Below are 17,898 nucleotides of genomic sequence, written 5' to 3'. Positions count from 1 at the left end.
ATATGAATATAAAATTTATGACTCAAAATTCACATATTGAAAATGTTGTTTAACATGCTTACTTCTTCAGGAGAAACTAGCACATCTCCGTTTTTAATATCGGCCTGACAACCACATAAAATTATAGGAGCTCCGGGGGCGTATACTTGCACCTCAGGATACCACTGAAATTAATAAAAATTACTGATATAAAGTCTGAATTACGTTTGTACCCAACGTAATAGAAACAGTAGCAAATTTGAAATAAGATTGATTAGTTTACCCAAAATATTAATAATAATATAGCAATTGAATTTTATTTATGTATAAACATGATATTTAATTAATTTATGATTTACAAAAATATTGTTAATATTTTTAAGGTACTAATCACGAACACGAATGTTTGTGTCAAGAATGATTATTTCTTTATATATTTGTGAAAACTAAATCGATAATTATAGTAATTTTTCAAAAAATCAGTTCTAAACTCACATAAACATAGTTATGAAATTTGTACATATAAAAATCAAATATATCAAGCAACAAAAGAAATGCAAAATTGACGCATTCAAAACATTTATTTCTTAAGAATAAAGATTAAAAATTAAAAATTAAAAATTAAAAAAGTATAATACAACTAAAAGTAAATTAAATAAACAAACATAATATTTACCTTATTAACAATATTTTCTAGCATATGCGGTTCCATAACAGAAAAACAAAATAAAAACGCGTTAGCATCCTGATAAGCTAAGGGCCGAACAGTGTCATAAGCAGAGGAACCTTAGATAAAAAATAAAAAAAACATTAAAATAAGGATAACAAAATATAAAACAACAATCTTAAGGCAGGTATTACCTGAGGTATCCCAGATTTCAAAATTCATGTTAATGCCGCATAATTCAGTTGAAGATGAGTATTTCTCGAAACTTGTAGGCACATAGCACTGAAATAAAAAAACAATTAATTAATAAATAGAAGATAATTAACTTCTATGAGATATGACAATGTTTATGCATTTGTCTGATAATAACATAATCATGAATGTTAAAGGTAATAAAAAAGTAGTTAAATTAATATTTTTTAGTCGCATTAATTAACAAAAAATACCAGTGATTTGCTTAAATACGAAGTATAAAACTAACGTATCGACATAAGTATCATGGATTGGTAGCACCTAATGCTAAAGCAAATTTTGCTATCCTCTGAAACACATCATCAGAAATCCAAGAATATTTTGGCAAGAACAACCATGGTATAATATAAATTTATAATTATTATGCAAACATTGGTAAATATTTTCGGATTCTAAAAAGGTTCATATGCTTCTGGCATAAGTGGAACTCCTAAATATTAAAAAATACCCGTCAAAAATATTTGTATTTGTATATATTTAGATATATATTTTTTATTTCGACGAAAATATATTTTTAAAGCAATACTATAGTATGTTTTTGAAGTTCTATAATATACTGTTAACATTTTTTATAAATAGATCATATCAAAATACATAAACAGATACATGTTTTTTCAAACTGAAGCCAATAAACATTGACATTCACACCGTCGACACAATTTTATTCTTGAAATACTGCAATTTTGTGGTATCAATATTTTATAATGGACATCAAGTGATATAAAAATAACATACATACAAAACATTCGCAACGGGGCAAAAAAAAACTTATTAGAACTATCATTTAGTTCAATATCGATCTAAATCAAAAAGTATAAATAGGGAAAATAGTTGGACTGTAGTGAGCATACGCTACTAAATATGGTAATGATTATTGGTAGTTTTTATAATAGGAAAATACTAAAATTCAGCAATGACTAAATACGCCTTTCTTCGTGTTTGTTGTACTCACCACCCACTGAATGAAATTCATTAAAGCCGAGTGGGCACACCGGTGCGGCAACGCGCCAGAATAAGTTTTCGCAATAACAATTCGTCATTTTGTTTTTACGTAACGTAAAAACGCCATTGACAAATATTAGCGCAGTTTCCGCTAAAGAGAGAAAATTATCGATCTTTTAAGCTGAATGTTTTATTTTTTAAACAATTTTGTATAATGCTCGCGGACTATCTATATTCAACTTAGGAACTAAACGTAGGATAAGTAAACGCAAAAAATCGAAAATGAAAATAATTATATATCTTTACGTTTTAAAAGTTTCTGAACGTTTTGGAATACCTAAGAAAAAATGGATAGGTGTGTGCGATAACAAATTTTCGTTGACGATTTCGGGAACACGGGTCAACCGATTTGAATATTTCAAAAAACATTCGATTTGTATTAATGGAGAAACATGCTGAATCGCTTTTGGCCAAGGCAGGTCCAGCCGTTTCGAAGATACAGAGCAAAAAGTGCCAAAAATGGTAACTCCGTTTTTAAGAGAACGGAGCGTCCGATTTCAATAATTCGAAAAACATTTTACTTTTATTGACAAACTAAAAAAGTGATTGAATTTATGGGAAGGGGGCCGTTTAAGTATTACGTCAGCACTATAGGGGGGGGGGGGTTTATTGATTTGCTTATTTTGGGCATTTTGGGTAAGAAATTTGCTTACTTTTGCTGACAAGGGGGAGGGGGGGGTTAAATAATTGTAATAAATCCGCTTACGTAATACTTGAACAATCCCAACGCAGGTACAGCGGTTTCGGAGATACAAGGAAAAAAGTATAAAATGAATGCCATTTGTCGGTAAAAAATGATCATTATGCGAATGCAAATTAAATTACCAGATATTTCATAGAAGTACAAATTTTGTGCATGTTTCTATGAGTTCCGTACAAATATTTATTCGTTAGACTGCAACGCGGCGCTTAGGCGCTTCGATATCTTCTCTCTAAAAAGCTATGCAGCGCGATTGATATATTGAAAAAAAGTTCAAAAGTTAAAAAAAAGAATTCAAAGTAAAAATTCTTTATATGAAAAATCTTTTTTTTTTTTTCAAAAATTTCAAAATTCTTAAAGATCTCATGTTTTCGAAGTTTTCAAAAAAAAAGCCTTTAAATTTTGTTTAATTTTTGATACGGGAAGTACTAGCAATTAGCCTTAAGGCACGATGCCAAACACCACTAGTCTTTAAATGGACCTATTACTAAGATTTGTGGTCTTAATCTTTAATATTGTCGGATAATAAAATTTAGTAGTCCATTTCTTATTATTAGTAAACGATCTCGACAATACACTTCCAAATCCCCGTGAATGCATCGCGGCGCATTCAGTCTCGAGACGAAATCTTATGAATGAACGATAGTCTCGTGGTAGTAATGGTAGTACGTACAAACTCGTTTGCATAACAACATGCGGTGTTGCGGCATTCCGACACGCACGAGGGTCACAAAGACCTCACGGTGAGCCCAAGAAGTAAAAAGCGGCTACCCATCAGATACCCGATCCGATCTCTCGGGATCGCCATTCATCGCTGCCTTCCCAGAATCACAATGCCACTACTTTGGGGCTCAGGCCTGTGTATTTGTGCCGGCATTCCTTCTGTTTCACAGAAATGCCATTTAACACCTCGCCTTCTACAAATATTATGTGTTCAACATTATAATACCAAATCTAGTGCGCGTTTGTTTAACTCATTTGGGAATTGCGGAACGTATTAGAACAAGACGTAATAAGCATTTCACTCATATGCATTCAGTCGCTTAATTTCAAAAATTCATCTAAGTTCGAAAAAAAATTGAGTGCCAAAAGTAACTTGAGTGTTAGTTTTTTGAAACTTTACTTCAAAATATAGATCCCAAAGTATGTTTCAAAGGAGCCGTTCAAGTATTACGTAAGCACTATAGGGGGGGCGGGAGGTTTGTTGATTTGCTTATTTTGGGTTGACATGGGGGGCAGGGGAGTCTGGATGATGATTACATCATAGGTAGTATTTTTATTTTTTTACAGTAATTGCAAAATGTTTACGTAAGCATGGGGGTAGGGGGTAAGAGCTTTGCTTACTTTTGCTGACAAGGGGGATGAGGGGGTAAATAATTGTAATAAATCAGCTTACGTAATACTTGAACGATCCCAAATTGACTGTTTCCTAACATTTATAGGGTTTGTAAAATAAATAATTAAATCATAATTATTTTACACATTAAATTTGTATAAATTATACCTGCATAATGGGTGCATTTATGGAACTTCTCATCCCAAAAATTAAAATTTTTAATTCATGATTCAAGTTTTTTTTTTAAAGCTGTGAAAAAATTAGGTTTTCGAGAATTTTGAGATTTTTGAAAAAAAAAAATGATTTTATTGAAAAATTAGAATTTTTTCTATATTTTGAAAATTTTCAACTTTTGCGTTTGAAAATAAAAAATATCGTTTAACAAAAAAGCTAAAACTTTACTACTTAGAATTAGAATTTTTTCTATATTTTGAAAATTTTCAACTTTTGCGTTTGAAAATAGAAAATATCGTTTAACAAAAAAGCTAAAACTTTACTACTTACAACTTTATTATATTATTCGTTATAATACAAAATACAGTGGTAGTATTTTTATTGCGGATGTTATACAGTCTTTCATTTCCTTCGAAATTATTTTTACATACACATATCTGAACGCACTCTACGCCTGGGTGATAAATTTCTTTAAATAGAATATTTCTTGTGAACTATAATTTGTACAATAATAAACAATTGTACTGCTCACTGCAAGTTCAAGATTTTATTTCAAAGTCTATATATCATTTCTTATAAATTCTTGAAAGATGATAACGAAACGAAAGACCGAAAGACGATTCCGAACATTTCAGAAACATTAAAAGAGATTAAAATATTCAGCTTAATTCATTACGTAAACAATATTTTTTTTTAATCATTTAAATGGTTTCTCGTATGTCACATATATTTAGTCAACATTCTAGTCAAGATAACATTTTGATACTTTTTGCGCATTAATATAACTATTACTAAAGATAGATAAAATGTCTTTTATACTCATTAGTATTTAAATAATAAGTTTTAATGAAATCTGATGACGAAGTCTGATAATAGAAATAAAGGTTCATTAAATAAAAAAATATGGAAACTAACACTCAGCACTCATTTACCTCCTGCGTGGCCACCTCTAAGTAGTAAAATTCCCATCTCGTTAGTTTCAAAAAATCTGATGCTCTTAATAGAAAAAAATCAAGTTTCTAGTGTAAGAAGGAGAGGGGTCTTTTACACAGTTTTAAAATAATATGACCACTGGGAAAAAAATATTAAATAAGCTCTATAAATATTGAAAATTTCTAGTAAATATAGAATGTAATCTATCGAGCGCTACATAATATTTAATATAAATAAATTAATATTCCAAATAATTAATATCAGTTCACTTGAGCAATTAATAAGTAAATATATCTTCATATCATATGGCTGAATTATGTGCGTTACTCTTCTACTTTCTGAGAAGAATAATAATACATTTAGAGCGTCAATAACTCAATGGTAATTGGAAAGATATACATAATCATGTTCCAAGAAAAATACATAATTAAAATATTTTATCTCCCATTCCCATTTTGCAAATAACTAAACTAAGAGACAATATTACAAAAATTGAAAATTTTCATCAGCAGAGTTAAATTAATTATCTATTTAATCTATCATGCTTCCCTAGTTAAACTTTTTAAAGACTTAGCTTTTTATGACATTACTGAATTTTCTCAATTTGAATTCAATAACTATTTTCTTGCATAATCCTTATCCTGTATCTATGCAGTCTGACCATTTGATCGCCTGTACAACCATTATTTTTTTTTTCTCATTTTTCTATTGCTATTTTATTAATTTAAATTTTTTACGGTTTTAAATGAGTATAACTTTCAACCTTGTGCAAGAATTTTGAGCTTGACTGGTGGTCAAATAGACTTTAATATGATGAACTTGATGATGAACATTGTATTTAATGTTCGAATGCTTTTTTTCAGCTCTTTTTTTCAGAATCGAAATTCGTGCAGGTACTATGATTATTATAAAATTAGTATCCTTTTAATATGAACTATGAATAAGCTTGACAAGAGCCTGAAATAATTATTATTGATTACGGCTTGCTTATGAATAAATAAATAAAAATAAATAAATAAATAAATAAATAAATCACTTGTAAAATTGCTTTTTAACTTAATTTTCTTTTCTATTTGCTATTTTCTATTTTCTACACCTTTTCCAGGGTAAAAGTTCGGTGGGTCTTTTTTACCCCACCCAGGTGTACGCTTTACTAGAGATTATATAAAAAAAAACTGTTGAATCTACTTAAAATTAACAACGAATTTTATGAAACAAAAAAAGCGCATACTTAAAAATTACATTAAGTTATCTTAAACTAAGCAACAGTGCTCACAACCAAAAAAACTAACAACGAATGAAAATATGTTTGTTATGAATTTTCAAACAGGTGATAGCTGGTTATACATTTTTTACTGGTTTTTTAGATATCGGTGGTGGACCTATTTACCCGCGGACCTTTAGGCCCCCGCTCTACCCTATATAAAAAAATAATAAATAATAATCGAAATCTAAAATCACTAAATTCTCTAGGCACAAAAGTGATGAATATTTAATCAAAGGCTAATGGAAAAAACTCAATAAATGTTAAACGTGTGAAAATAATAACACACAAAAATGTTGATCTGCCCTGTTTGACACAGTGGTGTGAAAGTATGTACCTAACGACGGTCGATCATTATATATTATGCGCGGCATTTGGTAGCAGAAAAGGCGTCCGAGAAAAATTCACAGAATTGAAGATGCGAACGGATGTTTGGCACCAGCAGAGGGTCGTCTGCAAGAAGAATGGAACTAGCAAGGCAAGTACTTGACTAAGGATTTCAGACCCACCGCAGGGCTAAGATAGGAGGAAGATACTCAAGATAATTTGAGACACATTCAAAAATCAACATAAATTACGAAAAGCCATAAATCTATACATCTGACATGAGAATCGGCATCCAATTTGATTCAAGTGATTTGGAAAGAATTTGATGAATTTCGAACATAATTCGGTAATCCAATTAATTGATAACTTCCAATCATACTGTGAAATAATATATCTTATCAATTGTCACACTTTTATTATGAAATTTCTATCATGTTGCTTAAATTTCTCGAAGAGTACTATTTTCTAGCAATTTATATATTGAATCATCAATCAATTATATTATGAGAACTAGTGGGGTGTATGGCATCGTGCCTTAAGACAAATTGCTGGTACTTCCCGTACCGTAACGAAATGTTCGAGGAATACTGAATGTTTTCAAATAGATTATTAAAAATAATATGTGCTAGGTCATAATAATTAGTTTGAAATTTTTATTAATAATTTTAAATAAGCTTTTTGTTATTTATTCAATTATTTTTTTTATTTTGGAACTATAAATTGCTGTTATTGTTGTACAGTTAGTACAGTAGTCTAGCGCTGTACCCAGGGTTCACCATTCTCTCTCTGTTGAGATTATATTAGATATATTTATAATAGTAAATATATCGGATGGTAATTGAACTATTGAAGCAATACCCAGGAATTCTCACTTGGTCATAGTTTAGATCTATTATCCCAAGTAATATTCTGATATCACTACTGCTTGATATTAAGCTGCTAATGTTAACCATGTTAAAATTGAGTAGGCTAATATAAATATATTCAATTCGTTCACAAATGCATCAATTATCAAAACTTTACATACAAATTATCAATTGGACATTTGAAACTATAATAAAAAAATCGTAATAACAGTTTAATTTTTTTAACTTTACTTTTAATTTAAATGCAACAAACTATAGAACACATGAATAGGGTATATTACAAGATTAGATAGTGACCAAAAATACATGATTCTGCAAAGAATTGGAAATTGAACATCAGAAACATCTTTTAACAAAGCAATTTCATTAATTCTTTTTATGACCAATGCAAGACGCATAAATTTTATTAATTTAACACTTTAACGAATGCAGATTTGTGTCTGATGAATGATTTGTATATATATATATATATATATATATATATATATATATATATATATATATATATATATATATATATATATAATGACTTTCGCGGCACGTGCGTTGGTACATTCATATGAGTATTTTGTAATTCAAACAAATTTCAGTCCTTATCATATAGCACTAAAATACAAATATACATGAAGTCTATTTGTACATTCTAATATTAACAATATTCATTTTATCAATCTTTCGTAGAATGAACATTTATACAATAACGTCGGAATAGTTTTCTTCATGCAAATACATTAAAGAGTTTAAATATAGACATGAAATAATTCACTAAACAAGAATTTTGAATAATCTGATCAGACACGTCATTTTATACAAAATAATTAATTATCATCGACAAACAAACAAAATTTCTCTCCATAATAATCACAATTACCACTAATTCAATTTAATTGTATGCCAAACACTTTTTTAAATATAATTAGAGATTTTCAAAACTAATTCAAATAATACAGCAATAATAATAAATTAAATTCGAAATATTAAATAATGCTTTAAAGCACAGATTTAAACTAATAAATAAATTCTAAAATAAATGAATTTTTTTGGCTATATATTTTTGGCAATGGATGTCGTATTCAATTTTTTACATAATTTTATTAAAAGTCACTTAAAAATAAATATTTAAGATATGTATTTTTAAGTGACCATGGATATTTGCTTGATATCAGGTTGCACGCAACAAGGAATTTCAACTCTGAGGCTGATTAATTATTCGCAAATTATATTTATATTAACATTTTGCCACGATAGGGTTTTCCGCCGGAATGTCGCTGCTGTACGGAACAGCGTGTCAATTAGTAGCGATACTGAACGGATCAGAACAACGATATATTTCAAGATATTTCTATCATTATCAATAAACATCATCAAATCACCAGAAGACAGTTAAATATAAAAATGGCCTTAAAATTTTGCTATACATAATTTAAAATTTACTTTGTACCAATCAATTATTAAAAAAAAGTCTAAATAGAAGCATCGGTGATATAATTAATAAACACTAATAATAAGAAAAAAAAGCAAAACGAATAATGTCAAAATACCACTCCAAAGCCATTATGTATAAAAGATTAACAATGATTATTTAAAAAAACATTGGAAATTCTAACCGTTTACATTTACTTTAAGGTCAAATAATTGCTAGTAGTAATTGATTCTAAAGCATACATTAAATGACAATACATAATTGATTGATTTTAAAGTAAAAATATCGATGTCATTTATTCACAAGACTTTAAAAATATTATATACTACAATAAATAAACTTTTACAAATTTGTATTTACTTACATTTGTGAATGTGCTGCTGGTGTGCCTTTTAGCTAAGGAAGTCTTTCCTGATCTTGTATCTCCAACTAGTACTAATTTCAAATTCTTTTGCTGCTCTTGACAGGACTTCGTCTTATTATTTTCTTTTCGAGACATCTGTTAATGATATTATAATAATAAGTAAATATACTGAAGTATTTTATAGCTTTATTATAAATTTTAATGCTTTATTTCGAATTTCTGTTAGAATTAGAGATTTATTATAATAAAAATAGAATACAAATTTAACTCATAGCTTTATAAAATTTATAAAGTTATTTATAAAATTTAATCATTCAAAGTAAAATATGATTATAATTTTGTTAACTGAAATAACAAAATAATGCAAAAATTTCAATTAGTGGATATTTTTTCGACAATGAGGGTTCTGAAAAGTATGCTTAAATTTTTCATTCTATCACAGTTATGGAAGTGAATGGATAATTTTGCTTATACATCGAAGCGATTTTGATTTAAATTTGCTCAAATTTTAATTCTTGTCAAAATCATATCAATTATTTTTGGTATCATGCTGTAATGCACATAAGTAAATCTCTACTAAATTTTAACACTTTCGATTCGGGAGTCGGACTGCCAGTCGGTACGCTGCGCTCGGAATATTATAGTATATTATAATATTTTTTTGTATCGGATTTTTTCAAAATGTGGTTATATTGCTTTTAAATATAGTTATTATGATAATAAAATAAAAAATTTTGAAAATTTAAAAAAATTGCACTCAAAACCATGCTATATTGTTTGAAAAATCATTTCTTCACAGATCTTTATTAGAATTATGGGGATCATGAGCTAATAAATTAATTTTGTTATATATTTATTTATAAAATTAATAAATCAATCAATAAATGAATGTAATAGTAAATTAATTTTTAAAAAATAAAAAAAAATGAAATGTAAGTTTAGTTTGCGACGAGTCGTCGCCGACACGATTTGCCGCCGGAGTGGCGGCATCCGAGCGCAACGGTAAAATGACTATGCCGCCGGAGCGGCGGCATCCGAGTCGAAAGGGTTAATTTTATTGAACGAGTACTATGAAAAAATTCAATTGAAATTGTTTGACCCCTCGCCCGGTAGAGAATCATAAAAATAGACATCTCCAGTTGTTCATTTCAGTAGTAATTCGTTTTGTGTAAGAAAGACATGAGTGGTTGCAGGAAGTTTACATGAGATAACATGGCTAAATAATAAAACACTACATCCGCTATCATCACGAAACTGTTTGAGTGCAATCATATCCGACATGATCGGTTCGAATTACAATCATATCTTATCAATATCATTTTTTAAGGTTCAAATAAGACTTATTAGTGTACGATAAGACAGACAAATTAGTTATGAAACTCGATCGTTTGATGGGAACTATTTTTGGGAAGATATCTGGAGTAGATTAGGAATTTTATAAATTTGAATTGATTTGAAACGGCTGGACCTGTTTTTCAGATGTTTTTTAAATCAATCAAATCGGTTGATCCGTGCTCTCGAAATCGTGGATGAAAAATTGTATCCAAACATACTCACATGTATACTACATACATACATACACACATCCATTTTTCCTAAGGTGTGCCAAAATGTTCAGAAAGTCTAAAACGTAAAGATATATAAAAAAATATTTTCGTTTTTTGCGATTATTATAACTTATCCTACGGGAAGTTAAACATGTGTATATTCTTTTATATTTAATAAGTTTTATAACCGTAGTAAATATATTAATAGCAGAAATAGAGTCGCTAAAAAGCGTGTATAATCTCATTTAATATTTTTATAAATATTTTGATAAATATTTAAACTGCCACAAATGTCAATATCAAATTTCTAAAAAAAATGTAAATTATGAACTTATTTTGCAATTAAGTTATAAGTAAAAAAAATAACTTTCGAATATTTTATACTCAATTTTTGTTATTAAAAATAAAACTAGTAGGGTTTATGGCATCGTGCCTTAAGGCAAATTGCTGGAACTTCCCGTACCGTAACGAAATGATCGAGAAATATTAAATGTTTTAAAATAGTTTATTATAAATATTGTAACATTGTCTAATATTTATAAGAATTATATAAACTGAATTGCATAGTTGAAATTATTTGTTCAAAGTATATTAGAACAGAATTAAAATAAAAATCTGAATTATTTTCGATATACAAAAAAATTTTTTTTTGAAAAAAAAAAATTAAAAAAAAAAAAATTGAAGTAAATTTTTTTTCCAAAATCAATTATTTTGTTAAAACAAGCAGAAAGTTTTTGGAATCATTCAAATCGGACGCGTAGTTCTCTCAAAAACTGCCATTTTTTGCACATTTAGTTCTGTATCTCCGAAAGCGCTGGACCTGCCTTTGCGAAAAACTAATCACCCCTTTTCCCCGTCATTACGAATTGAATGTTTTTGGGATCATTCAAATAGGATGCTCCGATCTCTAAAAAATTCGATTTTTATTTTCTGCACTCTTTGCTCTTTATCTCCGTAACTACTGGACCTGCCTTTGCCGAAAACTAATCAGCACATCTCCCTATCGATAGGAATCGAATGTTTTTTGAACCATTCAAATCGGTTGATCCGTGCGCCCGAAAACGTGGACAAAAATTGTATCCATACATACATACACACACACATCCATTTTTTCTGAAGTATGCCAAAATGTTCAGAAACCTTCAAAACGTCGAGAAATGCAAAAAATTTCGATTTCGATTTTTGGACGATTACAATAACTTACCCTACGGGAAGTTAATTATGAACTCATTTTGCAATTAAATTATAAGTAAATATAACTTTCGAATATTTTGTATTAAATTTTTCTTATTAAAAATAAATAAATAAACGATATAAAAGAACTTATACATTCTTGTGCAACTAATTAAATTTTATAAATTTATCTGCATAAATCATTTCCATAATTTATAAAGATTTGTTAGACAAAATTTGTGTGCGTATACAATTTCTAATAAACGCGTGTACGAATATGGTCAATAACCTGAAATTAATTTAGAAATAAAATTTCTAATTTACGAATTCTGCTCTAATAACACTGGTATAGATCTGCATACGTGAGTATTCACTTCCTATGATGCAATCGTGATTTCGATTTCGACTTCAGACATATCTGGTCCGGCGGACCTGATGTAAGAGACGGAAAATATATTCCGAGCAAGAGCAAGATGCGATCCGATCACTGACTGACTGACTATGAGTGAGTGAAAGTTACCCGGCCGCCCGTCGTTCGTAAACAGACTGCTTGATAACGGCAGGACACACTCGCAGTTCGCCTTCTTCGAGAAAGTTCACGCTTGTGTGGGAATGGTACAATGTAAGTGAGATGAAATTATTCAGATAAAATACAACAAACTACATCATATATGCTTCTAAGTGGATTTGTGAAGAACAAATATTTACTTGTTGATCGTCGAAAGATTAACGCCGACCGTACTTTCCTATACTGGCAACTGACCGATACAGGTTGAAAAGATGAGGGCTTGTGGTACGGAAAACATACTATAAGTGACAAATTCGAATGAAATAATCGACCAGCAAACAAATAAATTAGAGATGTATTCATACTGTTAAAAATTGATAAGACAAAATACATTGTGGTTCCATAGGATTTTTGACAGAAATATAAGATGACCATAAGATGACCATGTCCCGCATTTCCAGCTTATGTCCATAATCTAATATATGGGCATAATCTAAAATCAATATTTGTCCCGGGTTTAATATCTGCTGTGCCGAAATTAATAAGTAATACTAGGTAAATTAACAAAAAATATGAGAACAGACGAACAAGTGCTATTTCTAACTTCCCTTTTGGGCCGAAAATCGAAATTAATTTTTTTTATATTTTTCGACGTTTTGAAGGTTTCTGAACATTTTGGCATACCTCAGAAAAAATGGATGTGTGTGTGTATGTATGTATGGATACAAATTCCAGTCACGTTTTCGGGCGCACGGATGAACCGATTTGAATGATTCAAAAAACATTCGATTCCTATTGATAGGGAGATGAGCTGATTAGTTTTTGGCAAAGGCAGGTCCAGCAGTTACGGAGATAAAGAGCAAAGTGTGCAGAAAATAGAAATCGAGTTTTTGGGAGAACGGAGCATCCGATTTGAATGTTCTAAAAAACATTCAATTAGTAATGATTGGGAAAAGTGTTTATCAGACTTTGGCAAAGGCAGGCCCAGCCATTTCAAAGATATAGAGCTAAATGTGCAAAAAATTGCAGTTTTTGAGAGAACTAAGCGTCCGATTTGAATGATTCAAAGAACTTTCTGCTTGTTTTAACAAAGTAATTGATTTTGAAAAAAAATTTTGTTTCAATTTTTTTTTTAAATTTTTTTTTTCAAAAAAAATATTTTTTTTTGTATATCGAAAATAATTCAGATTTTATTTTTAATTCTGACTAAAGTTCTAATATACGACTTTGCAATTCAGTTTATATAATTCTTATAAATATTAGACAATGTTACAATATTAATAATAATCTATTTCAAAACATTCAGTATTCCTCGAACATTTCGTTACGGTACGGGAAGTTCCAGCAATTTGCCTTAAGGCACAATGCCATACACCCAACTAGTTTTTTAATTAATTATGAAGAAAATTGAATAGAATTTCATACAGGGCTCAAAGCGAAAAAATACAGATCGAAAACTATAAGATGTAACATAATATAAATAAAAAAGAATTACATATAATCGAATATGAAGTTCTGAAGTTCTAAAAAAAACTATTTTTTTTACTGTATCCTTAAAAATCATTAGTTCCGGATTAGCATAGCTAAAAATTGCCATCGCGGTTTTGACTTAAAAAATATGGTCACCTAACACAATAATGACTTTTTTTTATCAACACGCATCACAACTATTTTTTTTTTTAATAATAAATGTCCATTATCCAATCCTGTTTTTTATGAAGCCAAAACACAAATACAAACTGGTAGTAACCAATGTTTTTGCAAAAATGCAAAAATATAATATTTTTGAAAATAATTTTTAAAACTGTAAAAACTATTTTCATTATTTTTAATTCAAATTATTTATATATAGTATTTTATTTATGACACATTACACCATAAAACCTTTTACTGAATGTTTACTGAATAGTTGTTTGAAATTTTACTATTTTTGACATTGAGTTAAACTATTCTAAAAATCCCATTTTTTCAGGTATTTTAAACTTTAATGCTATAATAATACTAGAAATACCAGTAGATAACAATACTAAAAAATACGAATGCATAACACTTTTATCAAAAACACTGTGAGAAACCAATATTATATCAATAGATTTAATTACCTATTATTACTTGTAAATCATTTGATATATAATTTCTTGTAATATTGATTTTACAAGGCAAGTAAATCGATTGATTTGCAATAGCATTAGAAATTATTTCGATACGAACAAATTACATCAGGAATCCAAAATTCATTCTATCTTCTAAAGATCTTACTTCAATTTCTCGACTAAATATTTATAGCTACCATTTGCACTTTCGAGCACACCGTCGTTTGCAATATAACATTGCAGTGAGAAAACTTTCACTCTTACAGTATTCTAAATCATTTACCATTAGAACACCTATAATCAACTATTCCACGATTTTAATTAATTGATTTGTTAATGGAGTTTTGAAGAATAAATTTATGATATCTAGTAATTTACTATAAAATGCACATTTAAAAGTTAGCACATTAAGTTTATAAATTATAACTTTAATAAGTCATCATTTAATTTAGAAGCGTTGAATTGCAGATTAAAATATTAGTTAAAATAGGTGCGACTAATTGTACATTTCAGTTAATTAAGTTGTAATATTTTTTTATTATAGCAAAGTCTCTATTGATCGTTTAAATTTATGTATTGGATGAAGCATACCATAGAAAACATTGACTTCAGCAATTTATCTTGAAACCTTCAGAGTTTTTTTTATGTTACCATTAAAGATATACCCTCATCAGAAATTCCTTTACCTAATGGCTTCTAAAAAGTTTTATACATATATTAAAATTTTATTGGAATGATTTTGTGATGTTTGTGATTCTTTTGCCAACGACCCCATGTAATAAATTAATATTAAGAACTTTTATTAAACGCTTTATATAGCAGGCAAAAATATACCGTTCGGTAACAAAACAATTTGTATACTCAAATTAAAAAAATCATAAACTACAGAAATGATTCAATTCCGAACAAAAAGCATGGTCTATAAATATTAAATATAGTTTTTTTAATCTTCATGGGCTTTTATGCATAGGATCCTGTTTAGGATCAAAACCCCAAGCGCCACTAAAACTACTAGAGCGCATCAATATATAGCCTGACTTTTGACGCGCTGTCTTAGGGGAGAACGGTGTTGCATTGAAAAGGAAGAATAGATAATTAATTGCAAGTCACTTGATAATGATTGTACTGAAAAGCACATTAAATGTAAATGATGAACATTACTTGCATATGGATATAAGTATTGATAAAACACTATAAAGCGCAGAAAACTCTAGCAATACTTCGCTACAGAAAATTATTTACTATGTCATTGCGTTCCAGAACATTATAATTTAAACTATTACACGTTACTGTCTCCAATATTTGTTAAATTCCTATCGAGTAAGTTCCTTTCTAAAAAGCAGTAATTTAATGTTGATTACATCAATTGTTACAAGCAAACAAAACGTATAAAAAATATGACCATCGACATTCACCAGTGCAATATTGCCCTTTTCTAGTTTTCAAATAAATATAATACTGTATCATCGATTGGAATTTGCCCAACTCCCCTATCTTTTAACTCGAAAAGGAAATATCCCCTTTGCTTGAATGTAAGATTGAAAATGAAGAAAAACATATGGGATAAGCTTCTAGACAAAAATATCTTTATTTTTATTGCTGAAGGGTTGGGGATCTAGTTAGTGGAAATTGTAAATTAGTGGCCGGTTCTGTTTTACATCATTATTGGAAAAGAATTATCTTTAAATTATCGTCTTTAAAAATACATAGAAGTATGTAGACTTAAAGATTAAAATAATCAATATACAAAAATAAGATATACAATCAATATGAAAAAAATAATAACTATCAATTAGAAATCTACTGTTGACTATTCAAAGTTTTACTTTAGATCACTATTTTAGTAAACGTGACAAACAATCTTTTGATCCATCAGCTTATTTCTACAATTGCTTTACAATTGCTTTAGATTTACCTCTTTTAACTTAATTTTTGTCTATAATTTCACATACGCTATAAAATAAAATACATCTTCATTTTAGAAAATACGTTCCTTATTTAAAATACAGAATAAAATAATTTAAATGTTATTTAGTATGAATTTGATCAGTTAATTTAAATAATCATAGCTGAACTCTAATGAGGGTGAAACAAGTATGTAATTTATTCAATTAGTACCTCAGTCTTCAAAATATTATTTCCAACTTCCTGCGTCTTCGAAACGTTATTTCAGATTTTTTTTAGTCAATTATAAAATCAGGTAATGAATGGAACCATCGTATCGTGATCTTACAACTTTTGTACAATGACAGACGGCGCATTTTTTATTTCTTTATTACAACATTTTGAAACAAGTCTGAATGAGTCAATATATAATAGAATATAAAAAAACAAAAAATCCGAGCGATGTAATATTATCAAGAATCGGATCTTAATTAAAACATATCAAAAAAGTTAATCTGATTATATATAGCTGATTATTTTTAAACAACAAAATATTAAAATACCTAGATTATATATAATTAATTATTTTTATAACATCTATAATGCGATAAAAAATTAAAAATTAAGAATATTTATTAGATTAATATAAGTAAAGATTAGGAATATAGCAATATTGTAAGAAGGTAACATAACGAATATAGCAATATTGTAAGAAGTTAGTATGGATCTTAATGTTGTTGATTTTGACATTTATTGAATATTGTTGTTTTTTCCAATATAGCTAAAGAAAACCAACAGCTATAGTACAGTAAATGCAGTAAGAAACGTTATTAACTTCCCGTAGGGTAAGCTATAGTAATAGCAAAAAAATCGAATATGAAAATGTTTATATATCTTTACGTTTAAAGAATTTTTGGCCATTTTGGCCTTAGAAAAAATTTATGTATGTGTGCGTGTGTGTGTGTATGTGTGCGAATACAAATTTTCGTCGACGATTACGAGAACACTGATTAACCGATTTGAATAATTCAAAAAACATTCGATTCGTATTGATAAGGAGATGTGCTGATTAGTTTTTGGCAAAGGCAGGTCAATCCGTTTCGAAGATACGGGGCAAAAAGTGCCGAAAACGGTAACTCAGTTTTTAAGAGAACGGAGCGTCCGATTTGAATCATTCAAAAAGATTTTACTTGTATTGACAAGATGAAAAACTGATTAAATTTTTGGGAAGGCAGGTCCAGCGGTTATGGACTCTCAATAAAAATGAGTGAAAAAAATGTCATTTTCCGGATGGACATATGTACATCAAATTATCAGATATTTTAATAATGTGTATAGATTTTGTGTATTTTTTTGGGTTCCGTACCAAAATTTTTATTTACGGTACGGGAAGTTCCAGCAATTTG

The 17,898-nt window shown here is 28.8% G+C and overlaps 1 protein-coding gene across 1 annotated transcript in view; it reads right to left on the bottom strand.

Moving 5' to 3' along the window:
* Positions 1-17,898, bottom strand: part of LOC113378153 (GTP-binding protein RHO1-like) — a 38,014-nt gene that overhangs the window by 646 nt on the left and 19,470 nt on the right. Inside the window, exons 2-5 of the mRNA XM_026618678.1 lie at positions 9,288-9,422; positions 841-928; positions 656-765; positions 63-164 (exon numbers count right to left, since the gene is read on the bottom strand). Of these exons, the coding sequence (XP_026474463.1) occupies positions 63-164; positions 656-765; positions 841-928; positions 9,288-9,422 (435 nt within the window). The remainder of the gene's footprint in view (positions 1-62; positions 165-655; positions 766-840; positions 929-9,287; positions 9,423-17,898) is intronic.

Source organism: Ctenocephalides felis, unplaced genomic scaffold (genome assembly GCF_003426905.1).
Source record: "Ctenocephalides felis isolate EL2017-DRISC unplaced genomic scaffold, ASM342690v1 CF-g0.4_SCAFFOLD_01886, whole genome shotgun sequence".
Taxonomy (NCBI): Eukaryota; Metazoa; Arthropoda; class Insecta; order Siphonaptera; family Pulicidae; genus Ctenocephalides; species Ctenocephalides felis.
Note: the sequence above shows the minus strand (reverse complement) of the source record. Positions and strands in the feature narration are given on the sequence as shown.